Source organism: Molossus molossus, unplaced genomic scaffold (genome assembly GCF_014108415.1).
Source record: "Molossus molossus isolate mMolMol1 unplaced genomic scaffold, mMolMol1.p scaffold_m16_p_10, whole genome shotgun sequence".
Classification (NCBI taxonomy): domain Eukaryota; kingdom Metazoa; phylum Chordata; class Mammalia; order Chiroptera; family Molossidae; genus Molossus; species Molossus molossus.
In genome coordinates, this window is record NW_023425345.1 from 58,444,437 (window position 1) to 58,471,619 (window position 27,183).

The following is a 27,183-nucleotide window of genomic DNA, read 5'->3' on the forward strand; positions in this document are numbered from 1 at the left end:
TCTCTAGTCAGATTCTTCTCTCATTTTCCATAATAACTATTTCAAACCTTCGCAATCCTCTAAACTCCATCTTCAAAGTCTTCCCCTTTATTCTCAGGACATGATCTGTCTTACTTCACTGAGAAACATAATGGCTTTTAGATCGGAACTTGAGAAACGTTTTGTCACTAAATATGACAAATACACCCATCTCACCTTTCCTTTTTTTCTAAGAAAACGGAAGAACTGCTTCTTCTTTCTAAGGTTAATCTCTTTTATACCTTTATTCCTTTAAAGAATTACTTTTATTCTATATTAGATTCTTCATGTCAATATTTAAATATTCTCACATCATTCCCATTTCAAAAATGAAATAAAATAAAAAACAACACCCAGTCCTCGATTCATTCCTACCTGGCGTCAACTTTCCTCTACTCCACATAAATGGCTCTTCCTATGTTTACCAATGAACTTCTCTTTAAATCTGATATTTTAAAATCTTTACTTTGCTTGACCTCTTAGAATGTGAAATTTTGGACAAATCTTCCTTTGGAAAACATTTTCCTCCATGCCTACTATTGTTACAATGTGTCAGTGAGATAACCAGAGACATACAGCCAAATTGTAAAGGAGTCCTTTATTCTCGCCGGCAGGCTGTGGAGGGCATAGTCTCCCCTTAGATCAGCAGCCACGATTTTCCTTGCTCCTCAGATTTAAAAGACAGAAGCCCCATCCTCCCTCCCTCCCCTCTGAGGACTGGTACAATAGTGGGCGTGACAGCGATTACAGAACTCAAAATTAGTACTATTCATCGGGCTCATGAATACCTGCAAATGTCTGCAAATACTGGTACTGGAAACTGCAAATGCCTCCCAACATGTGGGGCAACTATAATCTTAGGCAAAATTTCTTTACTTCTAGGGGTAATTAACCTATTATTGGAAAAATATTGAGGAAGGTCCATTGATAATAAAAATGGAGTTATTTGGTCACCTTAGCCAAGGGTCTACATAAGAATGGAATCTAGTCGCCTCAGCCTCGGGCCCAGGTCATTATGATACCATACTCTTATTTTTTCGATCTGTCTGGCCACTCTTCTTAGGTGTCTCCTGCCGTTCTATCTTCCTCTAACTGCCCATAAAAGTTGGCATGATATCTCTAGAGGTCCTTTTCTCTTCTCACTCTGTAGTCTCTCCCATCTACTTCCATGATTACAATCTCCACTGGCACTCCAAATATTTATTTTATGCCATGCTCCACTCATGAGCTTCTGATCCATATGACCACCTGCTTACTAAACATTTTTTTTTAAAATTAATTCACTTTTGTTACGGATATTTCTCATTTTTCCCCATGGACACCCTCCTCCCCTTCCCCCCGCCCCAACCCCAGCTTTGTTGTCTATGTTCATTGGTCATGCATACATGCACGTAAGTTCTGTGGTTTATCTCTCCCCCCCAAACCCCCTCCTCTGAGGCTTACTAAACATCTTAAAGTATTTCATAGCCCATTAAAACTCATGCCCAAAATGGAACTTGTCATCTTTCCTCCCAAAAGATTTAGTGTTCCTCATTGCAGTTAATGGTGATACTACTTATGATTGAATCATAAATCTGAGAATGTTCTTTGACTGTTTTCTTTCCCTCATTATTTAACACCATGATCTACAAATCTTGTTATTTATACCTTCTAAAAAGGTCTTAAATATTTCTCCAATATCAATCCAGATATCCTTTGTTGCTATAAAAGTAAATAAATAAATAAATAAATAAATAAATGTAATACATGCATAATATTTCTAAGTATATGGTAGGAAAAAGAAAGCAAAAAAGGGCAATCGTGAAGAGGAAAAATGTCTCCATCTCCCACTTTTCACCTGTTTCCCCACAGATAAGTTTTGTTAACAGTTTCTATGATTTCTTCTAGAAAACATTTTTCACAAAAATTCTCAGTACTTATATATTTGTGATAGAGACTAGCAACGGTCAATCTAAATATCTCTTGAAATACTGAAATAAAAGTATTAATGCCAAGCTATATTTCCCAACTTCCTTTGCAACTTAGATGTGGTCATATGATCAATTTTATTTATGTTATGTTATTTTTATTTTTTTATTTAATTAATTTATTTATTTTTGTTACAGATGTTTCTCCTTTTCCCCCACTGATACACCCCTCGCCCTCCCTCCCTGCCCTGTCCCCAGCTTTGTTGTCCATGTCCATTTTTCATGCATACATGCATATAAGTTCTGTGGTTTATCCCTCCCCCACCACCCCCTCTTCTGGGGATTCTGAGTCTGTACCTCACTTCCACATTTCTGGGACTACCCCATTCCCCAGACTGTTATGTTCATTATATTCCACAAATAAGTGAGATCATATGATATTTGTCTTTCTCTGCTTGGCTTGTTTCACTTAGGATAATACTCTCCAGGTCTCTCCATGTCATCACAAAGGATAAGAGATCCTTCTTTCTTACAGCTGCATAGTACTCCATTGTGTATGCCTTCTTCCTTCACCAAGTTAGGAAAGTTTTCTGTCACTATTTCTTCAAATATATTCTCTAACACTTGCCCATTTTCTTCCTCTTCGGGGACTCCTATGATGCGAATGTTACTACGTTCCAGTTGTCCCACAGTTCTCTTAAGCTTCTTCTGTTTTTAAATTGTTTTTTCCTTTTGGTTTTCTGATTGGTTGCTTTTTTCTACTCTGTCTTCTAATTCACTGATCTGGTCCTCAGCTTCCTCTACTCTGCTGGTAGAGTGTTCTTAATTTCTGCTATGTCATTCTTCATTTCCACTTGGTTGGTTTTCAATGTTTCTATATCGTTACTCATGGTGCAGGCCCACATTAAACACCGCTGTGAAGTCTTACTTTCCTGGGTAGATTTGCAGGCAGGCCTCTCTGGTGCTTTAGCACCCCGCAGGTCCCATGGGTAACTGGATGGCACAGTCCCTGCTGGGTTGCACAGGCCTCTCTGGTGCCCCCGTACCCTACAGGTCATGCGGGTGGGCAGCTGGATCACACCAGTCTCTGTTGGACTCTGGTTTCCCACTACTCTTGTGAGCTGCTGGACCACACAGGCCTCTGTGGAGCCCCAGATCCCGCCGCTGGTGGCTGGGGAGTGCTGCTGCCCCATGGGGCTCAACTCCTGCTCAGCTTTTGCTGTAGTTTGGAGAAGGAGTTCAGCTGCTGGTCTGTTGCCTGGGGATGGATGTCTACTCCCCAGCCTCTGTTGCTGAGGGTATATCTCGACTCTGCTTGGGCTGCTACTATGGGGGATGGTGCTGGGCTCCGGGCTGCCTGCAGCTTCCGCAACCGGCACCCTGGGAACTCCACTACTGTGCACTGGTCTGTGTTGACACAGAGTGTCCACTGGTCCGATGGTGCCAGGTGCGCTGCTGGGCCCTAGCCGCTCCCACTGCCTCTTCCCAGGGAAGACCCGGGATCTTCCAAAATGGTGGGACCTCCCCATGGCGCAGGGAGAAGCGCCCTGAAGAGTTGCTTACCATGGTAGCCGGCTGCTCCATCCACAGCACAGGAACCTTCTGCTCCGCGTCTCTGCACTGCAGGAGTTTGGTTGTCCACCTTCACGTCTACTCACACTCTCTCACACACTAGCACACTCTCTCACACACTTACCCTCCCTTTGGTCCTGCCCGCCGCCATCTTCCCGTATGATCAATTTTATAGTCAATGAAATGGGAGTAGAGTGATGTGCACCACTTCCCACCTGGTGCTTTAAGAGATGGTCAAGCTGCCAGCGTGTTTCTTTTCACTTATTATAAGCCTGAGCTGGCTTTGGTGACCCAGGGATGGTGAAGAAACAAGATGGGAACAACCTAGGTGTTTAAACCACTAAAGGAACAAAGCTACCCATCAAACAGCAATTTCTCACTTCTATCCTATTGAATCATTACATTTTGATAATGTTAGCTGCTATAAAAAAAGATCCAATCTTACCTATTATTATTTTGCATCTTGCTTTTTTATCTAACAAGTGGATCTTTTCATATTATTGGTACATAGAGAAAGATAGCAGTCTTTTCAATGGTTATATAATAACGTACAGTAAATTAGCTGCTCAGTTGCCTACCACTGGAGTCATTGGTTTTTTAAAATTTCGTTTTCATGCTATTCAAACATGCTATAGTAAGTGTCCTCCTTTGCATATGTTGACCAACTTTTATAAGGATATTAATAAAATAAAATCCTAATAAGGAGATTACAAGGTCAAAGGTAAGTACATTTTAAATTTTGTTATACTGCCAAATCCAGAAAGATTGTACTAATATATTGTCCCATTACATGTGTAGAGTACCAATTAAGCTTCCCCATATTTTCAAATGGATGATGGAAAGTGGTTATTTATTTTTTGTTTATACCTCAATTACTTCAATTATGAGTGAGAATATCATTTCACAAACAAAATGGCAATGGATACATATCTATCAACAATGGAATCTACAAACAAAATGAACAGGTAGAACAGAAACATTCTCATAGATACAGAGAACATTTTGTTGGTTGCCAGTTGGGAGGGGGGTGAAAAAGGTGAAGAGATTAAGAAGTACAAATTCATTGCTAGACTGACAAACCTCAAAGGGAAAGGGGTTGCGGGGGGGTGGGGGGTGGGAAGAAATAAACCAAAGAACTTATATGCATAACCAATGGACACAGACAGTAGTGTGGGAAAAGGTGGGAGGGGGGTGGGAGTGGGGAGGAGGGGATCAATGGGGAAAAAATGTGGAACATCTGTAATACATCTTACATCCAACAATAAAGATTTAAAAAATAAATAAATAAAATAAAAAAAAAGAGAATATCGTTTTATATGATTAATGACCATTTTCTTTTCTTTTCAGGATATAACCTCTTCATATCTTCTGTACATTATTCTCTTGGGTTGTTTCCCTTTTTGATTTGTAGTTCTTTGTAAATTAAGGCAACTAACTCTGCCATATATCCCACAAATATATTTTCCCAGTATATTATTATTTTTTTTTTGGCAATATCTGTGACATTTCTTTAGCCATAAGTTAGTTTTAAATTTTTATATAATCAAATGTGTACATATTCTCTGGATTTTTTATGTTCTGCTTGGTAAGGCTCCAGGCTGTTGTCCAACATCTCTCCATTTTGACTGGGCCCAAACTGTAACTGTCTTCTCAGCACTGTGCAGTGTCTGAAATCTCTGTGCAGGTCTTCAGCTTCCAAGCAACTCCAAGGTCCTTCCAGAATCTTGCCTTAATGTGTACAGCTTAGAAGTTGGCCAAGGACCCACAAAAAATTTTTACATACACTTTTGGAGGTTCTTCTTTACAGCTTTTCCTCTTCGGGATTCTGGTCTTAAATACTAGATACCTTAACATCAATAAACACTGATATCTCCTTTCCCCAGAAAACACACGTTCTTTGCTTGGATTCTGTTTCTCTGGCTATGGTTTGGAGAATACTCTCAGGGAAAACCAAGACAAAAATAACTGGGTTATTTTTATTTGCAAAAATGATAACCCTGCATTGGTTATTTCCTAATGCCTGAAAACAGTTATTTTATATACAGGGGTGGGTGAAAGTAGGTTAAATAACCAGCCATCATTATCTAAAAGATAAATCATAAGTAAGGATATGAAATAACAATAGTAATATGAAATCAATAATATAAATCAATAATACAACAATTAATAAATAATGCAAGAATAAACTCTGTGTTTTGCATACTCACAGATGTAAATCTACTTTTGCTCACACCCTGTATACTTTGTGCAATCTTTATGCTTATTTTAAGCAAGAGACTAGTTCTTATACCAGCTTACATAATGTCCAGAAGCAAAGTGTGTCAAATGTTTAAAGTTAAAAAAAATAATTGGTAGACGAAAATGTGAGAACAATATTTTGAGAAGGCTTGTATAAGCATGATACAAATCTCAAAACCCTTGGAAAAAAGTATTGATTTTTTTTTTTTTTACAGTACAAAATTCTATTTGTCAAAAATAAATTACAGTATATATAAAGTTGAAAGTTAAACATCAAAATGGAAAAAAACTGTAAATGATATAATGTGAAATAGCTATATAAGATACTTCTACAATTAAAAAAGAAAAGTACAGCGTAAGAGAAAAATAGTAAATGTGTAGAAGTAGTCAGGTCCCAGAAAATAAAATTCAATTATTCTGAAACATAAAGAAAGATACTTAAACTCATGTAAAATAGAAGATGAAAATTAATGATATACTGAACTCAAAGCAGTAAATATCAAAATGTTTGGAAATATGTTAGCTAGGAATTTGAAAAAATAGTCTTTCATATGTTGATGTAAAGATAATTTTTAATAAAAAATGGTGTGACCAGCCCTAGCCGGTTTGGCTCAGCGGCAGAGCGTTGGCCCATGGACCAATGAGTCGCCTGTTCAATTCTGGTCAAGGGCATGTACCTCAGTTGCGGTTCTCCCTGGCCCTGGTCTGGGTTATGCAGGAGGCAGCCAGTCCATGTGTCCCTCTCACATCGATATTTCTCTTTCTCTCCCTCTCTCCCTTCCAATCTATCTGAAGATAAATAGAAAAATATCCTCTGGCAAGGATTAAAAAAATAAAATAAATCGTGCGACCATGATGAGTAGATATTCAGTAATATCTATCCTGATTAAAGGTACACATGATCTTCAACCTGGTAATTCCATGACTATAAAATCATATGACAGATATTAACTCATGTGAGAATTACATGGCTACCCAAATAATTATGGCTGTAATAAATAGCCTAAATGCCCATCAAAAGGAGAGCATTACTTAAACATTTGCATATCAATTTAAAAAACACTGTGAAAATATTAAAAAGTATCTGAAAACATCCACTCATATCATTAAGTAAAAACAATTAAAGCACACCACAGGAAGTGTAGTGTGTTCCTATTTGAATTATGAAAATAACACACACAAAGATTGATATACTCTTGTATAAGCACAGAATATATCTTTTAGGATAAAATATTGGGGAGGGTAACTGGAAGACAGTGATGAAAACATTACTTTCTCTTTGATACCTTTGAATTTTCTATCATGAACATATTTTATTAAAATGAACTAAAATTGTAATCCATAGAAAGCAATAAGAGTCTGTATCATGTAAGATTCTAAGGTCCAGCAAAAATTGTAATCTGAGTAAATATATAACTGTAAATATCCTCAATATTAAGCAAGATTAAAAAGAAAGGAATGTTGTATATTTTAACAGAAGCAGCAATATATAACAACCTGTCCCCCTAAAAAATACTTGGAAGATTGAATGTCTCAAAATAATAAAACAGAAAACAAACAAAAGAATGTGAAAGGACAAGTAAATCCACAAATCCTTTGAAAGATCAGAATACATTAAACCCTCATGAGCTTCACTAAACAAGAAAGAAAAACTTTACTATTAAGAATTTCTCTACATTTTCTCTTCTTATAATTCTCTCCTCCTGCCTTTTTCCAGATAAAACTTACTCTTTCAATTCTTTCCCATCCCTTATATATTCTAATATATTCTATCACTCCCTATTTATCAAGTTATCAATGGCTTTCTTTAGCTTATGAAAATACATTAGCAACCAAAATTATAAAAAATTGATTTCACTCAGCTCTACACACCTACCCTGTTTCTTCTTTTCATTGCTAAACATGTATATAAAATATTCTAAATTGGCATTATTTTTCAAACTGCAAGTCATAAATATTAATAGCTCATGAAATCAGATTTAGTGCTTTCCAACCAGTATTTTAAAATATGAGGTAGATTAGAATGTTGCACTTAACTGTGAATGAAATATTTAAAAATATATATTTTTCTTTATTGATTTTAGAGAGATAGAAACATTGATGAGAGAGAACATCGATTGGCTGCCTCCTGCATGCCCCACCATGGGGGATCGGGCCCACAACCTGGGCATGTGCTCTGACCAGGAATCCAACCAGAGACCTCCTGGTGCGTGGGTCCACCCTCAACCACTGAGCCATACTGGCTGGGCTGAAATATTATTTTATATAATGTGTTTTATTTTATTATGTATAGTAAAGATACATATTGTTTTGTAACTCTCTTCTTTCACTTATATACACTTCATAATTTTAAGGTGTATGCCTTTTTGTATTTTAATATCTCTGAAATCAAGATACATCTTAACATTGATGGTGTCTTAAAATCACAGTTGGCCAGGCAGTGAATGTGATACAGTTGTCACTGTGCATTTGTGAACTTGTCATTAAGTTCATACTGTCAGTTGTTCATACTGTCATCATTTCAAATGAGTTACATATATTGTTTGCACTTTATGTATTTAAACTGCTATTCAAAATGTCTACATGATTACAGTGTGATGTATCTTTGAATCATAAATTACTATTTGCAGAAAAGCATGGAAAGAAAGAGATTATTGAGAAAATAAATTTAAATGTTATTTAAAAAATCTGCCAGCACAGTTCTAGTTTCCCTCTTACCTCACTAACATCTCTTTATACTCCTGTGCCAGCTCTTTGCCTGATATTTTGGTGATATTGGGCTTAGTTCCTAGGTCTCTTCTGCTCTGTTTTCCATACTTACCTTCTCACAAGATCATCTAATTCAGGACTCATTTCTGTCCTAAGGTCTTGATTCCTGCAGTTGCCACTACTGCTTAGAAACCTATCTTAGAACTTCACCTGACTAGCTCTTTCTCATGATTCATTTACATTTCCACATTTCCCCCTGTCTAATGTGTCTGAAACAGAACACTTGATCTTCCCTCAAGCTCTGCTCCTCTGTAAATCTTTGTTATTTGATTTAATAAAATCACCATTCATCCAGTTGCTCAGAATAAAGACATAGGCATCATTCTAGATTACTCTATTCCATTGACCCTTAAAGTTAAATCGATCAACAGGTATTATTAGCTCCATCTTCAAATTATATCCTGAATCTGACCTGTTCTTGCCATTTCCATGCGATGGAAGGCAGGGTTCATGACACTGTGTGGGTGCTGGCAGTGGCAGAGGAGCTCCTCCCCCCATGCGCTCATCACGGGCACTGGCGCATCTCACCTTCGGGCTCTGCCACCCTCCAGGACATCTGAGTCCTCCACCAGATAGACCCTTTGCATCCAGCCTTCAGGGAGGCTTGGGAATATATTCTACCTTTTCATAAACTAAAGAAAATGATACCATCTGCCGGATTGTATTAAATAAAGAAAATTTCCTTTAGTAAGTATTTTTGGACATTATGATTTACATCTTTAAAAAAGTTTTTTTTTAATTGATTTTAGAGAGAGAGGAAGGGAGAAGGAGAGAGAGATTGAAACATCAATGAGAGAGAACATCGACTGGCCACTCCTGCATGGCCCCCACTGGGGACTGGGCCCACAACCTGGGCATGTGCCCTGACCGGGAATCAAACCAGTGACCTCTTTGAGTCAATGCTCAACAACTGAGCCACACCAACCAGGCTGAATTATGTCTTTTAAGAGTCCAGTCTTAGATTAAATTCATCTTCCTCAGCCCCAGATCTCTTTCCTTCCCCACTGACCTCTTTCTGTGAAATACACATCTTTTATGTATCTAAGCTGACTGCTTTTAAATCTGTTTCCAGGCTAATTGCTTTGATGATTTCATACCTGCTTTTATAACAACTTCTTTCTATTTAAAATATAGATATGTGTGTATTTGGTTAAGGTCACTTTTATGTTTATTTATTTATTTTTTTAGAGAGAGTGGACAAGAGGTAGAGAGAGATAGAAACATCAATGTTGAGAACGACACATCAATTGGTTGCTTCCCGCACACCCCTCGTCTGGTCAGGGCCAGGGAAACCTGCAACCCAGGCACATGCCCTTGACCAGGATCAAACCTGAGACCCTTCCATCTGAGGGACAATGCTCCAACCGCTGAACCAAACTGGCTAGGGCTTAATGTTGCTTAAAAAAAAACACACAAAAAAACCTGACAACATATTTCTTTCCTAAAAGACTACAATTGCTTTCAGAAATGACACTGCAAAAAAAGTGGAATTCTATTGCCTGGTCAGTGTTTGTTGCACCTACTACAAACTTATGTTCTGCAGTCACCTGCAGATGCAGTTAAGTCTAAAAATAATTCTTTTCTTCCCCTCTACCCTGTGTCTTCTCCTAGCTCAGTTAGAAAGACAATCTCTCATTCTAAATGGTTGTTTTTCATTGTACCCTCTGCAGTATCTAAGTTCAAGTCTAGGCTAATCAACACTGATTTCTGTTACTTTGTTTTATTTTGCTCAGATATCTATGAATTTCATCTATGAGGTTGATTCTGCATAAAGAGCAACCAAGCTGCCCTAAGTGTACTACTCTGTTTATCTTTTTTTTTTTTAAATCTTTATTGTTGGATGTAAAATGTATAGATGTTCATTTTTCCCCCATTGACCCCTTCCTCCCCACTCCCCTCCCCCCCCCCCGCCTTTTCCCACACTATTATCTGTGTCCATTGGTTATGCATATAAGTTCTTTGGTTTATTTCTTCCCACCCTCCCCCCCCCCAACCCCTTTCCCTTTGAGGTTTGTCAGTCTAGCAATGAATTTGTACTTCTTAATCTCTTCACCTTTTTCACCCATTCCCCCAACAACCCTCCCATCTGGCAACCAACAAAATGTTCTCTGTATCTATGAAAATGTTTCTGTTCTATGTGTTGATTTTGTTTGTAGATTCCATTGTTGATAGATATGTATCCATTGCCATTTTGTTTGTTCATATATTTTATCTTTTCTTCAAAAAGACCCTTCATCATTTCATATAATAACGGTTTGGTGGTGATGAACTCCTTTAACTTTTTCTTGTCTGGAAAAGTTTTTATATATCCATCAATTCTAAATGACAGCTTTGCAGGATAGAGTAATCTTGGTTGTAGGTTCTTGCTTTTCATCACTCTGAATATTTCTTGCCACTCCCTTCTGGCCTGCAAAGTTTCTTTTGAGAAATCAGCTGACAGCCTTATGGGAACTCCCTTGTAGGTAACTAGCTGCCTTTCTCTTGCTGCTTTTAAGATTCTCTCTTTGTCTTGAAACTTTTGCATTTTGATGATGATGTGTCTTGGTGTGGGCCTCTTGGAGTTCATCTTGTTTGGGACTCTCTGTGCTTCCTGGACTTGGATATCTGTTTCCTTCACCAAGTTAGGAAAGTTTTCTGCCATTATTGTTTCAAACAGGTTTTCGATTTCTTGTTCTCACTCTTCTCCTTCTGGCACCCCCAAGATGCGAATGTTGGCACGCTTGAAGTTGTCCCAGAGGCTCCTTACACTATCCTCATTTTTTTGGATTCTTTTTTCTTTTTGCTGTTCTGATTGGGCATTTTTTGCTTCCTTATATTCCAAATTGATGGTTTGCTCCTTGGATTTACGTACTCTATTATTGAAGCTGTGTAAATTATTCTTTATTTCAGTTAATGCCTCCTTCAATTCTAACTGTGCATCTGTGATTTCTGACTGGTCCTTTTTTATGCTCTTAAGGCCCTCCCTAAGTTCACTGAGGTTCTCACTAAGTTCATTGAGCATCCTTATAAGCAGTATTTTGAACTCAACATCTGTTATGTTGCTTATCTCCATTTCACTTAGTTCTTTTCTTGGGGTTTTGTTCTGTTCTTTCATTTGGGACCTGTTTCTTTGTCTCCTCATTTTGGCTGCCTCCCTGTGTTTGTTTCTGTGTATTACTTAACGAGAGGTATGGGGCTAGCTGAGACCAGATGCTGCTCGTTTGAAAGAATTTAGGAATACCTGAAGCAGGATCCAAGACAGGCCAATCCTATGGTTAAGCAAGTGGCAACAGCTTGGGTGGGCCTGAAAGTTGGGTGGGGTGGGGCGGGGCCTCAGGGAGTCACCAGGGCAGGGCTACCAGTGTGAGCCAGGTTGCTGGAGTCCCAGATATGGCTTCTGTCTGCCGCCCCATGGAAAGACTCACCAAAGGAACAAAGACCTCTGACAGCACTTTTGTCCCGGAGAAAGCCCCCTTTCCAGCCCTCACTCCAGTGCCAAACAGCTCCGTTCTTCCCTGTATGTCTCTGGCGCCCCTCCAGCTGCCTCTCCTCCAAGCTTAGAGGGAGAGAGTCCGATAAATCCATGCACGGGCCCTTTAAGGAGCTGCCTGGGGCTCCAGCCACGTCAGCTCCCCTGAGCCTCAGCTCCTGCTGGTTTTTCCAGCCAGAAGTTATGGGGATTCTCTTCCTGGCACTGGAACCCTGAGCGGGGCACCTGGTGTGGGACGGGGACCCCTCAGTCCTCAGGAAGGACCTTCCCAGCCGAGGTGTCCTCCTGATTTTTATCTGTCACACGTGGGTGTGGGACCAACCTGTTGCACCTCCGCCCCTCACGCCTCCGCCCCTCCTACCAGTCTGGATGCAGCTGCTGCTTTAATTCTGTAGTTGTAGGACTTCCATTTAGCTTGATTTCAGGTGGTTTTGAATGATGGTTGTTCTGCAGTTTAGTTGTAACTTTGATGTGGTTGTGCGAGGACGCGATACTGCATTTACCTTCGCCGCCATCTTGACCGGAAGTCCCCCCACTCTGTTTATCTTTGAAATCGAAAAATGATCACTAGAAAATGATATCTGTAAATATTGTTTCAGTTCACTTTTTCTGATATATTTATAATCTATCTTAATCTTTATATGGGTATCTTTATGGATTGGAAACATCATCTTTTCTTTAATTATTGTTTCTGTTCCATTTTTCTCTGTTCTGTAGGCACACCAAATTTATAGATATATCTCCTACATATTTATTTTCTTACATATTTTGATTTCTGTTCTTCGTCTCTGTTCTGAGATAATTTTTCAAGGTTGTCATTGACTCATATTTTCTCTATGGACAAATGTGTTTTATTCTTCCATTCTATATTAGTTTGCTGTAGGTACTTGAACAAATTACCACAAACTGGGTAATTTAAAAACAAAAGAAATTTATTCTCTCAGTTCTGGAGGCCTGAAGTCCAAAATCAAGGTATCGGCACCATGGTGCTTGTTCTGAAGGCTCATGGAGAGAATTCTTTGATTCTTCCAGCTTCCGGTGGCTTCAGGAGTCCTTGGTTTGTGGATATAGCACTCCAAACTCTCCCTCCACGGTTACATTGCCTCCTCCTCTTCTGTGTCTAGTGATGAATCTTTCTCTCTCTTGTAAGGATACATGTGATTACATTTTGAGCCCAGCCAAATAATCCAGGAAAAGATCTCCTCTCCAAATCCTCATGTTAATCAAGATTTTGCCAGGTGAAACAATATTCACTCTTGCCATATATATTAATATTTACAGGTTCTGTGATTTAGAACCTGGATATATCTTTTGGAGGCCACCGTTCAGCCCACTAAACATTCTTATTTTTAATTCGGTTCTCTTATTTTCATTTCTACCCAGTATTTCATAATATTGTGATGGTTTTATTTTTCTACCAACTACTCTTAAGAAAGACAGCCATGACTGCCTATTTTGAGTACGTATCAAATAAAACTTGGACCAAGTTGACTAGTATATATTCCAACCTAGATCCTTCACAGGTAGACTTGCCAATATTTGCATCAAAGGAAATGTGAATGATAGAAATTTCAAGACAAAGAAGCCGATGAGACAGGTGGGTGGAAAGAAGAGTAATCCTAACAACTAATAGCTTCATCTTATCATTATAGTCATGGAATAGGCCTACATTCACTATTGTTATTAAGAGCACCAAATATCTTTACCCCTTTACCTTATCACATGGATTGTCATCTCTTCTTCCTCTTTTTTTTTTCTTTCATTCTTTCAGGAGCATCTCATACAGTTAACCAGTTTATGCATCTTGACTTATGTTCTTCACTTGGCTTCTAAGTATTCTCATCAGCATTGTTTTGTTTTCCCTCTTATCTTTTATATTTATTTATTCATTTAGTTATTTTTTTATTCTTACCTGAGGACATTTTTGCATTTATCTTCAGATAGAGCGAGAGGGAGGAATAAAGAGGGGGAAACATCGATGTGAGAGAGACACATTGAGTGGCTGCCACCCACACAACCCCAATCGGAGCCAGGGACAAACTGCAACCGAGGTACGTGCCCCTAATGGGAACCGAACTCAGGGCTCTCTGGTCCGCAGGCCAACGCTCTAACTGCTGAGCCAAACCGCTCAGGGCCTTTTCTTTTTATTTTAAAAATAAGCTTGTTTAATTCAATGATGAAAGCTATCAAAAGAGGATTCTTCTGAAAATTATTTTTTTCTTAGAAAAAAAAGAAAGGAAAATCAACACACTATCAGCATAGCCGGAGATACTGGGACAGTCAAGCCTCTCTGCAGACTGGGATAGTCCAGCAACCTCTGGGTCGGCAGGATTGTAGTCTGGGCCCTCATCATCATCGTCCAGCCCCAAGTCATCCTTTTCCTGGTACAAAACCTCATCTACCTCCACACTGTTTCCAGCATGCTGCAAACACTGGATGTTAGATATGTCAACATTATGAGCTGTTTCAAATAGATGTTTCTCACTAAATTTATTTTTTTCTGCTTGTTCTTTCATTTCTTTCTTTTTAATTCCAAGACTTCTGCATCAAATTTGGCTTTCCAACTTAAGAACTTCTCAATTGTAACAGGAGTGCAAGAAAAAGATTTTCTTCTGCCTGCTAAAATGCCAGAGATACCATTATCTTCTAGGTTTCCCTGTGAGAATATTTCATAAACAGAGGGGGCTTCATCTGGGTATTTTTCATTGTATGAAACGTTGTGGTCATCTGGCCAGTTTCACCATTTTTTCAGCCTCAGCGGTTACAGCAATGGTGACACTGGGAGGATTTTCTGATGGTGCTGTAAAGGAGTCCGAGAGGATGGACTCCAGCACCTCCAGCTCCTAGTGCTGCTCCTTCTGGCAATCTGTCATCTGGGCCATTGCTGTTGCCCAGGGTTCGCCCAGATACCCAGGTGGCGGCAGCAGCTGGGCAGGTACGGGCTCAGAGTATCTGGTTGGGAGGCCTGGTGCCCAAAACCAGAGCAATAACCCTGCGTCCGCCTCCTGATTTCCCTCTTATCTTGTTAGCCTCTCTTCTTTCTCCTTTGCCTGAAGTTGAAATATTCTAGTGCTCTAAAACTTAGTTCTTAAATTAAGTCTTCATACTCACTCACTCTCAAAGTGATTCATTTAGGACAGTGATTCTTTTCTACTTCAGGGCCTTTACTCTAGAAGTTGCCTCTACTTAGAAACTTATGTCAGACGTCCATATAGCTAGTTTCTTTTCATAATTCATTTACATTTCCCATGTTAATATTTCTACCTAATGTGTACAAACATAAAATACATCTCCTGATCTTCCCTAAGTTAATGGTATCATCATTTACCCAGTTGTTCAAACTAAAGACATAGGTATCATTCTAGATTATTCTATTCTACTGGCCCCTAAAGTCAAATTCTTCAACTGGTATTATTAGCTTAACCTTCATAATATGTCCAGAAACTGATCCATTCTCACAATTTCTATGCTATGGTAGGCAGACTTCTAAGACTGACCACAAGATCTCCCACCCTTGGTGTATATGCCTCGCATAATTCCCAGGGCAGTGACTGTGATGCACTTTACTTATGTTATATGGCACCATAGACTTTAATACAGGGAGGCTATGCAACTGATCAGTTGGGTACTTTAAAAGCATAGAGCTTTTTCGAGCTGGTCACAGAAGAGAAGTCAGAGATTTGAAGCATGAGAAGAGTCTGATGCGCCTTTGGAGATGGTGGGAGCCACGTGTCAAGGAATTTGGACAGCCTCTAGAAGCTGAGGGCAACCCCTGGCTGAGAACCGATGAGGAAATGGGAATGCGAGTCCGATAACCACAGTGAATTAAATTCTGCTGACAATCTGAACGAGCAGTTATTTCCTCAAAGCCTCCAGATGAGAACTCAGTCAACACCTGGAATTTGGCCTTTGAGACCCTTAGCAAAGAATACAGCCACATTGAGGGGGCTTAAAACCTACAGAACTGTTTGATAATAAATGGGTGCTGTTTTATGTCACTACACTTGTGGTAATTTATTATTCATTAATAGAAAACCAATCCACATGCTAAAACCTTAACTGAAGATACCACTGTCTATAGCCTGTTATATAGAAACAGTCTCCTAATTGTGCTTGCTTCCTTTTTAAAAATTGATCAGAGAGAGAGAGAGAGAGAGAGAGAGAGAGAGAGAGAGAGAGATTTGCAGCTCTTTTATTTATGCATTCATTGGTTGCTTCTTGTATGTGCTCTGATGGGACATTGAACCCACAACCTTGGTGTAGAGGGACAACAGTCTAACCAACTGAGCTACCTGGCCAGGGCTTGCTTCCTCTTTGTACCCTTGTTTTCCTATACTCCATTTCTTGACACAACCGCAAAAGAAACCTTCATTAAAGTGTTCTTTTCAAATCATGTAACTCGCTTAAGTCTTTCCAGTGGCTTTACCATTACTTAGAATAAATTCCAAAATCCTTAACATGAGCTTTGGTATTCTATTTGATGTACTGTCATCTAACTCTCAACCACACCTCTTACTTCTAACTAGTTATTCATTTCTTAAATATGCTAACTCATTTCAAGCTCAGAGATTTTATATATGTTTTTACTTCTACCTAAAATATTCTTTAGCTGTCTTATCATTTGACTTTCAGCTCAAATGCCACTTTCTTTTACAACTACCCTTTTTATATTCTATCCTAGTTAGTCCCTATTTATTTCTCTTCCTTCATTTTTATGGCATATTTTACTATCTAATTAAATATTTTTCACGTGTTCACTTATTTATTGTTTGTTTCCCTTCCAAGACAATAAGCTAAATATGGTCAGCCTGTTTTGCCGGTGATTATGGCCGAGCCTTGCACACAGTGGCTGAGTGCATGAAGACCTGTGCTTCAGGGAGACTTCTTCCCTCCCCCACCAGTGCTTAGTTCTCTGCTTGAATTTTCCAATCAGTAGTCAACTTTCAAGTTTCTCCATGTAGGAGATGCCAGCCATCCCAGTGCTTCTGGGCTGTAAGGATGGAAGGAAGCCTGGAAAGTGCTGGAGGCTCTACCTCCCACGTTTGCTTTGCCTGCCTGTGTTCAGAGTCAGCAAAGCTTTCCGTCGGGAAGGGGTTTTCTGAGTCTAATTTGACTTACATCACAGTTCTGTTGTTTTCCCTATCTCAGGGAATACAATCAGTAATCAGTGTTTCTGTTCTTGTTTTTTTTTTTTCCTTCTTGTTTTAGTCCCAGAAGCATTTTATTTGGCAGGAATTCCTTTTCAATCCTAGAATGTAATCAGTTTCTACTATTTACTTGAAATGTTGACTAGGGTATTTTCTCACTTAGCTTGTCATTTTAATAATATTATTTATAGTATCATATTGACCTGTACAAAAACTTGAGACTTTCCAACAGAGCTCTCCAGAGATAGAGGCTATGTTGGGGATAGTTATTTTCCGTGATAGGAAGGTACTCTGGTATAGGGGAAATAATTACACGGTAAGAAAGAAAGTATTAAAATTTCAAATGGATAGCTTGACTAGGAGACTTTTTAAAACTTTAAATATGTTTTTATTAATTTTTTTTAGAGAGAGAGATAGACACATTGATGTGAAAGAGAAGTATCGATTGGCTGGGGATTGAGCCCGCAACCGGAGCATATGCCCTGACCAGGAATCAAACCCAGACTTCTCAGTCCACAGGCCAATGCTCAATCCACTGAGCCACACTGGCCAGGCTTGACTAGGAGACTTTTAAAGTACTCTTCCATCTTTGAGATATTACAGTTCCTTATATGTATGACTTTAGCCCCAATTAATAATGCAACCTTCAAAGAATAGTCAATTAAAAGTGTCCTTCATGTTACAAAGCTGATGTACTCCTGAAATAATTCATACAGCATACACCTCCTGCACAAACCAACCAGGGCCGGGGACAAACTGCAACCGAGGTACATGCCCTTAGCGGGAATCGAACCCGGGTCTCTTTGGACCACAGACCGACACTCTAACTGCTGAACCAAACTGGCCAGGGCATTTCAACACATTTTGACTTTTATTATAATATAGGAATAAACTATTTTGAAAAATAATTTAAATCCCATACTAATTAGGCTAGATATTGTGAAATAATACTAAAACTAAGATTCATTTAGGAATCTATACTTGGCTAGTCTATATATAATGTTAATATGCCCAATTTATGACTTATTGATTCATTATGGAATTGAAAATATTTCAATATAGTCTTTAATATCTTATATTTAATTTTTTTATAGTTCACAAAAAGACATTTGTGACAATATATTAAAAGTTAGGAAAACTTAAATTGAAAAATTCCCAATTTATTTATTTTTATATTTTTTTAAAAATGTGAAGTAACTTACCCTGGTGCATAGTTGCATATGAAAAGTGCTGCATATCTAATACGTCCAATTCTTGAACATGGAGTAACAGCACAACCAACTTTGTAAGACTTGTCCCAAACAAGCTAAAATAAAATTTTCAAGGAAAATATGAAATGTAATTCTAAACATTTACTCTGCCATATGATAAACAATAATATTCAATTCCCACAGAAACTTTAACTAAACAATGGAAGAAATATGAACTACTCTTCACTTGGGTGCAGGTAGAGAATTATCATGGTTTTAGGGCAGCAATTGCAAAACTGAATTTAGAGAAATACTTTAATAGATTCTACCAATAAGTATTCTTAGGATGAAGAGTTTGATAACCACTGATCCAGAATAATGCTTTAAAGCCAAAGAAAGGCCCATGTGCTGAAGCAGTTTTCATCCTCTTGTAGAATCTGAGAGTTCTAGGTTATTGGAAGAGAGGAAGAGGGAAAGAGAAAAGAACAGTTTTGAAAGAATAGAAGTTATAAATAGAAGGGAGAAAGAGAGAGACACTAAGATTATAGAAGGAAGGAAAAGCGATACAGGACTAGAGAGTAATTGAATGCTTTTAGCACTTTTCTTTTGTTGAATAAATTCCATTATAAAACAGAGTCTGGGCCTTTCATTTAAAAAGTGAATAAAGAAGCTTGTTCTTGTAAAAGAAAAAATTAAATTGAAATAAAAATATGAGAATAATTAAAGATATTCCAGAAATTCTCTATATGGTTTTAATATTTCTAATACTTTAGAGTGACAAAAAAAAAAAAAGTACTTGTTTTGTTTTGTTAATCTCTGTAGGAGAGAGGGGAACCATTTCTGCTTTTTAAAATTTTTATCCCAAGCCTTAGTGGTTTTAAAAGTGTGATTTTTAAAGAAATAGAGTGGCCCTGGCTGGTTTTGCTCAGTGGTTAGAGCATTGGCCTGCGATCTGGAGAGACTCAGTTTCGGTTCCCGCTAAGGGCATGTACCTCGGTTGCAGTTTGTCCCCGGCCCTGATTGGGTCATGCGGGTGGCAGCCACTCCATGTGTCCCTTTCACGTCGATGTTTCCCTCTCTCTCTCTCCCCCTCCTGCTCTACCTGAACAAAAAATGGAAAAATGTCCTCCGTTGAGGATAAAAAAAAGAAATAGAGTGATTCATGAAAAGAATAGAGAATAGAATGTCTGCAACAGTTAAATTAGAGTTAGTAAGATTAAATACAGAGGACAAAAATGTCTAAGATACTAGAATTAAGGAGTACAAAATAAAGAGGAGTAGGTCAGGGAGTAGAATTTGTTAGTTTGCTGAGAGTATGAAGTTATATTAAGGAGACTAGCTTTGATATGAATAAGACAACGGAGAACCACTATAACTTTCTAGAAGAAGAATGAACAGATCCAACATATTTTGAAACATCATTCATTTGAGGAAAGAGAAAGAAATGAATTCAAATGAAAAAATTCCAAGATTTTGCGTTGTACATAAAACATGATATCAGAGTTTATTGATAGAAAAATTATCATATTTTAAATAAGCTTGAAAGTTCTGTTAATAAATTATTGATCTCTGATACAAATATTTCTTGAAGACCTAAATAATGCCAGATTGTTGTGTTGAAAATAAACAGATGAGAAGTCAAGATCCCTGCCCTTAGTGTAGTAGCACATATAGATGATTATTAAGCAGTGTGATCAAGTGGTTCATAACAAGTGGGGTGTAAAGTATAAGGGTGGAATATAAAGTGTAAGGGTATATTGTTAAGACATGAGGTAGGGAAATAACACTATTCACTAGCATTTAAAATGTTTTAACCAATTTGTTATAAAGTAGTATGTGTACTGATCTATGCAAAAAATATCACGTCCTTTACTTATGTTTATAGTTAAATTATAGTCAATAATTTAAAAATAATTTTTATTTTCTGGTTTCTTAATTTCTTTTCCAGTGTACATTATTTTACAAAAGTACCTTTCATCTTTGGTTATGGAGATTAGATTTCCTATATTTAAAAGACTGTTTTAATTGATTCACATAATAGATGGAATTACAGATGTTTTGAAGATCTAGGACTGATAAGAATTTTTATTCTATTAGAAGTAATAATTTTAATTTATTTATAAGCTTGAAACAATAAAAACTTGATAGGAAAGCAATTAAGGAGTCTATTGAATTAATAATATCAAAATTAGATACCTGTATATAATTAGAACAGTCACCAGCGCAACTGTCATTTTCAAAATCGTACTTTTTCCCCTCTGCATACCAGCTTCTGATAGCAATACTTGCAGTAAATTCATTTTCAGGACCGACCCATATATTTTCACCAATACCATTAAATTTAGGATGGGCCATATTTATTTCTTCTAAATGAGTATTACGTTCAAGCACACATTTTTTCCCCCATGCTCTAGCAGTCCGTGACAAAGCTACATCCCAAGTCTGAAAAAAATGCAAAAAGCAAAGAAAACAAAATAATGATGAGTTTTTTTGTGTGTGTCTCTAAATTATTTTTCTTAAGTTTTCATAGTAAGATTTATGGAAAACAATCCTAACTTTGTGCTTATGGATCTTATTTGTGGAATTTCTATAGGGAAAGTTTTTCTTTATATATTTATAAATGAAACGACTATTTCCTGGGACAAAGGACTATGCATGTATTTGTAATTAAAAAGACAGATTGTTAGATGATGCAACTGATTATGATACTCTTACATGTAGTCTGTTTAGAATATATAGATATTTAATCTCATGCCTTTTATTCATAGTAATACGCAGTAAAAATATTTATTTAAGAACTATTTATTGAGCAGAGGTTTTATGCAAAATACTGTGTTGTGAGGAATAAAATTTGAAGTCAGCATAAATTTTGTGCTCTAGTTGTTTCTTATTAGGATAACAACCTGGGAGATTATATATATATATAATTTTAACACATAGTGGTTGGTAGTTAAAAGAGAGACATAACATTTTATGATGTTCCCAGAAATGTAAGAAAATTTCACAAGATGTTGCTCCCGGCCAACTGTCTGGGAATATCCACAAATGTGGATATTTTTTGTTTCATAAAGGAAGTAACTAAAACACAATTTGTCATTATTTAGAGCCTCATTAAGTTCATTGTTTAGTTAAGGGCAAGAAAAAAACAACACACAGAAAAAACTCAACAAAATAGTTGTAAAACCAAAATGCTGAGTACATATTTTACAGTATATTTGAAAGTAAGCATTTCTGAAAACTAATATTAAGATTTCCTTAGGGTTTTCTCAATTCCATTATATTAAAAAAATATATATTATGAAAAATAAACAAATCAGGCTTTTAAAATAGCCTCCAACTACTTCCCTCCCCAAAAGTAATTATTATTTAAAAAATTGCTATGTATATATTTCTCTATGTCTACATACACACACACTTATAAGTACATACATATATAAGATAAAAGTGGATGTTTTAAATGAATATTTTGTGATTTTTTTCTTGCACTACTGTAATCATACCATACCATAATATTATTGGCCTGCAACTTGCAGTTTTCAACTAGAGAGATTGTTCCATATTAGCATAACTAGATCTACTTAAACTTTTGCAGTCTTTACATGGTATTCCATAGTTTGAGTAGCATATAATAAATGTTGCCATTGCACTATTAGGGACCCTACAGATTGTTTCTCATTTTCAAACTGTTCCAGGGACCATCCTTTTACTGGCTTATTTTGTATATTGCTTATATATCAAATGCTTACCATGTACAAGTTATTATTCTGTTTTTAATGCATTATTTCACCTAGTGTTCAGAATACTCTGAGGTATGCATTGTTATTATTTTTTGTTTCATAAAGGAAGTAACTAAAACACAAACAAATAGTTTACCTGTTGCCACTTATAACCAATAAATTGTGGAGCCTGAATTTAACCCAGAGAATCTACCTCTCAACTCCAAGTTTGTAAGTATTTTACTTTATTCCTTCCCATGATGGTGTACAAAATAAGTTATAATATTTACAAATTCCTTTGCTCAACTTTGAATAAAATTAGTTGTAAACAGGCTAATTTTTTTTCAATTATATAATACAGTGTTATCAGGTATAGTCACTACCCTTTTACCAACCTCTAACCATTTCCCCATCTCTTGCTCCTGGAAACTACTTTCTTTTCTACTCTGTTTTTATGAGTCACTTAAAAATTTTTTTTAGATTCCACATATAAGTGATACCATGTAGCTTTTGTCTTTGCCTGGCTTATTTCACTTAGCATAATTATCTAAAGGTACATCCAAGTTGTAGTAAAGGGCAGGATTTCCTTTTTTCTCATGGCTAAATAATATTCCATTGTATATATACACCACATCTTCTTTATCCATTCATCCAATGATGGACACTTAGGTTCTTTCCCTGTCTTGGCTATTATAAATAATACTTCAGTGAATGTGGGAATGCAGTAATCTCTTTCATATCTTGTTTTTATTTCCTTTAGACATATACCCAGAAGTGGAATTGCTTGATCATATGGCAGTTCTATTTTTAATTTTTGAGGAACTGCCAAAACATAATATTATGTTTTGTTTTTGGTGGCAAAATTATGCTCAGAAACTGTTTGTATTGCCAGTTTTTTATTTAACACAGGTTCACTGAGAGAATTATAATAATATCATAAGCCAATAGCATATAAAATATCTCTTAATAAGGCAATAACAAATAACATACTCCAAAGCAATGTTAGTTTAATTACATTATTGTTCTAGGCAAGGGGAGATGAAGGGAATAAAGTCCAAATTTAGTTGAGGTGTACTTTTTATGAGTTGGTAGTCAGAAGACACAGCTTAGGTAACCTAAAGCTGTTGTCCAGCTGACAGTGCAAAAATGAAAAAGTCATTTGTTGGTAGAGCATGTTGCTAGGTTACAATGGTACTGGTGTTGACAGGCAAGCTGATCTCCCTCACAGGGCCACTGCACAGCTGTGGCCACTGCCAGTAAAAGAGTAGCCCTTTACTGCCGTGAGAGCTGATGTCCCAAAGGTCTTCAAAGAGCTATTTATGTCAGCAAAGTGTGGCCTTGCCCAGACTGAAGCTCTCCAATAGTCTTTACAAACTCTCAGTATTTATAGTCTAAATGTCCCCTTCATAGTTGTTCCTTCAGATGTTTTTATTGATAAGCTCCGGCAATGCCCTTCATTAGTTGAACTCCTAAGTGCTTAGCAAATATCCTGACACATCTTACCTCACTCTATATCAAAACAACTTTACTCTTAAAACAACTTCATTCCTATCATATACAGGTGGATTTTAAATCATATCAAATCAATACACAACATATTTTCCATAGTGGCTACACCAATCTACATTGCTACCAACAGTGCACAAGAGTTCCCTTTTCTCCATATCTTCATCAAGACTTGGTATCACTTGTTTTGTTTTTTTTTGATGATAGCCATTCTAAAAGTTGTGAGGTGACATCTCATTGTGGTTTTGAATTGCATTTTCCGGATGATTAGTCATGTTGAGCATATTTCATGTACCTGTTGGCTAAAACTATAATTCTTAGAAGAAAACAAAACGTTAGGCAGAATAGAGCGATACTAAGGCAGAGAGGGGGGTTATTATCACACCCAAGCAATCCTGAGACCTGCCAAGATTATCAACAGTAAAACTGCAATGTCAAGAGGGAGCTCGAAACCTTGCATGCAAGTTCCAATACCAGGGGAGGGCAACCTTGAAGCTTGAACCTTGAACGATGAAACTTCTAGCAAAAAGATATATAATCCTTAAAACCCTAATGGGTGGGGTGCTGAGACTAGCTCAGTTGCCCACTTGTGTATTATGCCAAGTGTATCCTTAATAAATTTGCTTGCTTTGCTTCAACACTGCTTTCTATCACTCATCTGAGCTCTTTCTCTCGAGCTGACAAGAGCAGAGGAGGGGAGAGCTGAGCCCTCTCTGACTTGGCTGGCTCTCTGGTAACATCTTTCTGGTACCCTGACTTGGATAGCTGCCTGATCATCTTTGATTCCTGCTGACAGATTGCAGTAGGTTCAGTCCCTCCAGGAATTTCTTTTTGCGTTTTGCTCTCAGAATTTAGGGGAGTTGCAGCATAATGAAGATTAGCAAGACATATTGGGCCTGTGCCTGGGTGCAGAAAATTAAAAGTAAAACCAACTGAGTGCTCTGGCTTGCCCAGGCTCCGAAGAAAAGAGGCAAGTCTCCCCTCCAGTTTGAATCTCAAATGTCCATATACAAGTAAGGGCCTTGTGGAGGTGTCTGGGGTTGAACCATAAGACATGCAGGGGTCTCATAGGGACTTCCATTTCACTTGTAATTAATTGACTGGCTCATTCGGATGTGCACACAAGGTTGATCATTCAACACTCCAAGCCCTTCTGGTTGTTTTAGATGGCGGGAGAGAAACTGAGACACGCAGCAGGGAGCAGGATGACCAGGGGTACAGCGGCCCGTGAAAGCCCTTCTCCAAAGCAGCACATTTGAACCCACTAAATAAAGTCCTTAGCTTTTCTCCCTCTGGGGAATGACCAAGAGAAAAATAAGTTTAAATCATCAGTCAGTTGTGAATCTGCTGCCCCTCTGTCCTGTGTGCTTCTGGCAGCTCCATCTGTATTTGTATTACCTTTGCAGGAAATACAGAAAGGGGGATTGTTGTGTCTGTGAGGTGGCAAGGGAGAGGATCACTTGGGGACCCTTCAAGTTTCAGAGATATTATCTAAGAGCCCAGAGGAAGTTCCTTCCTTAGGTTGTCAGGAAAGGCACGGTCCAGAAGCTATGAACTGACAACTATTGTTATATAAGCAAAGGTATAGGTGAGGTACCCTGGTTGAACAAATTGAAGCTAAGATCCTAAGGTTATTTACCAGGCTGATCAGGACCCTTTACTCCAGCCCATTAATCATGGGACTGGTTCAGTGTTAGTTATGGAATAAATGGAATAAAGGGACCTTCTTCATGAACATACTCCAAGCTCTAACACCTAACTTTGACACTCCAACACAATTTGTAAAATATCTTGAGAAGGCTGACAGGCGTAGCAGGAAATGTTGGCTTTGTCCTACTGAATCTTACCAAAATTTAAGGGATATCAGTAAATTCCCTGCTTGAATACAGACAAAGGATTACCCACTCTATTCAGGAATCTGTTATGCATGGCTACACAGGACCTACGAGACTAAGGAGTAGGCAGGAATGGCAGGTATTCAGACACTCCAGTGGACAAATATATTGGATAGCAAATATTTTTAAGAGAATGAGAATACTGTCTTTACAGTGACTGGCAGGATTAGAAACACTGCAACTCTTGCTCCAGTGGGGTCTTTGGCAGGAAAAATGGGCCAGTAACTGGTAGTACTGTTGCCTAAACAGGAGTGTACCTAGAAGGTATAAGTCCTCCCTCAATAGTACAGGGAGGGAAGGGTTGGAGGCAAAGGAGGTTTTAAGTCAAATGGGAATAGAGATATCAGAAAGGGCAAAGGAGACCAGTGTGGAGTTGTCACCTGTCTGAATGAGGTAAAGTCCATTCCCAGGGCATCCTGGTCAGTGGTAATGCCACCCTCAGGGTACAGGATAGATGTATTCATGGGTAACTGCAGCCAGGAATTTAGGTTACCCAGTAAGACTAGTTAATTCTGGAAACCCATGCTTGAGAAGGGATGCCTTCCCTAGACATTAAATAAAAAAAAAATAAAAATAGGAGAAGGAACGAGGACACCCATTCTCTCCTGTGATCTCTATTCTCTTTCAGATGGGAAACCAAAATTCAATACCACAGGATTCACCTCTGGGATTCTTTCCCAATAAGGCTCTAAACTAATAGGGCTGTATGCTCCAGGTGGTTCCTGCTAGGAACATTACCATAAAAGGGACAGAGCCAAGGGTAACCCTTGAATTGGCACGAAGGCCTATTAATTTTCCTTTAGATATAGGAGCTACCTTCTCTGTTGACTCCCATAAGAGACCCCTCTCTTCTGATAGTACTATCATACAGGAGTAGATGGCACACCCTGAGCAAGACATTTTACTCTACCTTTAAACTGCCTCTGGGGAGTGACCACCTTTATTTACACTCTGATTTTTGGTCATAGCAAAGTATCCTATCCCTTTATTAGGCAGAGATATTTTTAGTAAAATTAGGACTCAAGTAATTTTCTCTACAGGCACCAAGGAGTCAGTTCCGAATAAGGCATTATTTAATAAAAGAAGAGCAACAGAAACCGACATAGATAAGGAATAAGAACTTAATTCCCAAGTATGGGCAATAGGATTTCCACAATGGGCTCACAGAGCTAAACCAGTTATGATCAAATTAAAGGATCCAACCAATTTTCCTAATAGAAGGCAATATCCCATAAATTCGGAGGCCAGGGAAAGGCTACAGAAAATTATCACTGCCCAGAGTGTGTGGCTCAGTGGATTCAGCATTGTCCCATGGACTGAGAAGTCCCATTTGACTCTCAGTCAGGGCACATACCTGGCTTGATCCCCAGTAGGGAGCGTACAGGAGGCTGCTGATTGATGTTTCCTCTCATAACGATATTTTCTCTCTCTCTCTCTCCCTTCCTCTCTCTCTAAAAATCAACTAAACAAAAAAGAAAATTATCTTGGTCATGGGTTGTCAGTAGCTTGTAATTCTCCCTGTAACACTCCCATTTTACCTATTAGAAAGATGGGACCTATAGATTAGTTCAAACTTTAAAGGCAATCAATGAGGCCATAATCCCCATACATCTGGTAATACCTAACCCTTATATTATTTTGGGACAAATTATTTCCCAAACCCAATGGTTCTCTGCACTAGATTTAAAAGATGCTTCCTTCTGCATTCCCTTGGATCCAGCTTGCTAAATGTATTTGCTTTTGAATGGGCAGATAT

The 27,183-nt window shown here is 38.0% G+C and overlaps 1 protein-coding gene and 1 pseudogene across 1 annotated transcript in view; both read right to left on the reverse strand.

Annotated features, from left to right (window-relative positions):
• Positions 1-27,183, reverse strand: part of GLIPR1L2 (GLIPR1 like 2) — a gene marked incomplete at its 3' end in the record, with an annotated part of 48,511 nt that overhangs the window by 11,957 nt on the left and 9,371 nt on the right. Inside the window, exons 2-3 of the mRNA XM_036252568.1 lie at positions 20,507-20,752; positions 18,323-18,426 (exon numbers count right to left, since the gene is read on the reverse strand). Of these exons, the coding sequence (XP_036108461.1) occupies positions 18,323-18,426; positions 20,507-20,752 (350 nt within the window). The remainder of the gene's footprint in view (positions 1-18,322; positions 18,427-20,506; positions 20,753-27,183) is intronic.
• Positions 11,428-14,846, reverse strand: LOC118624373 (annotated as a pseudogene).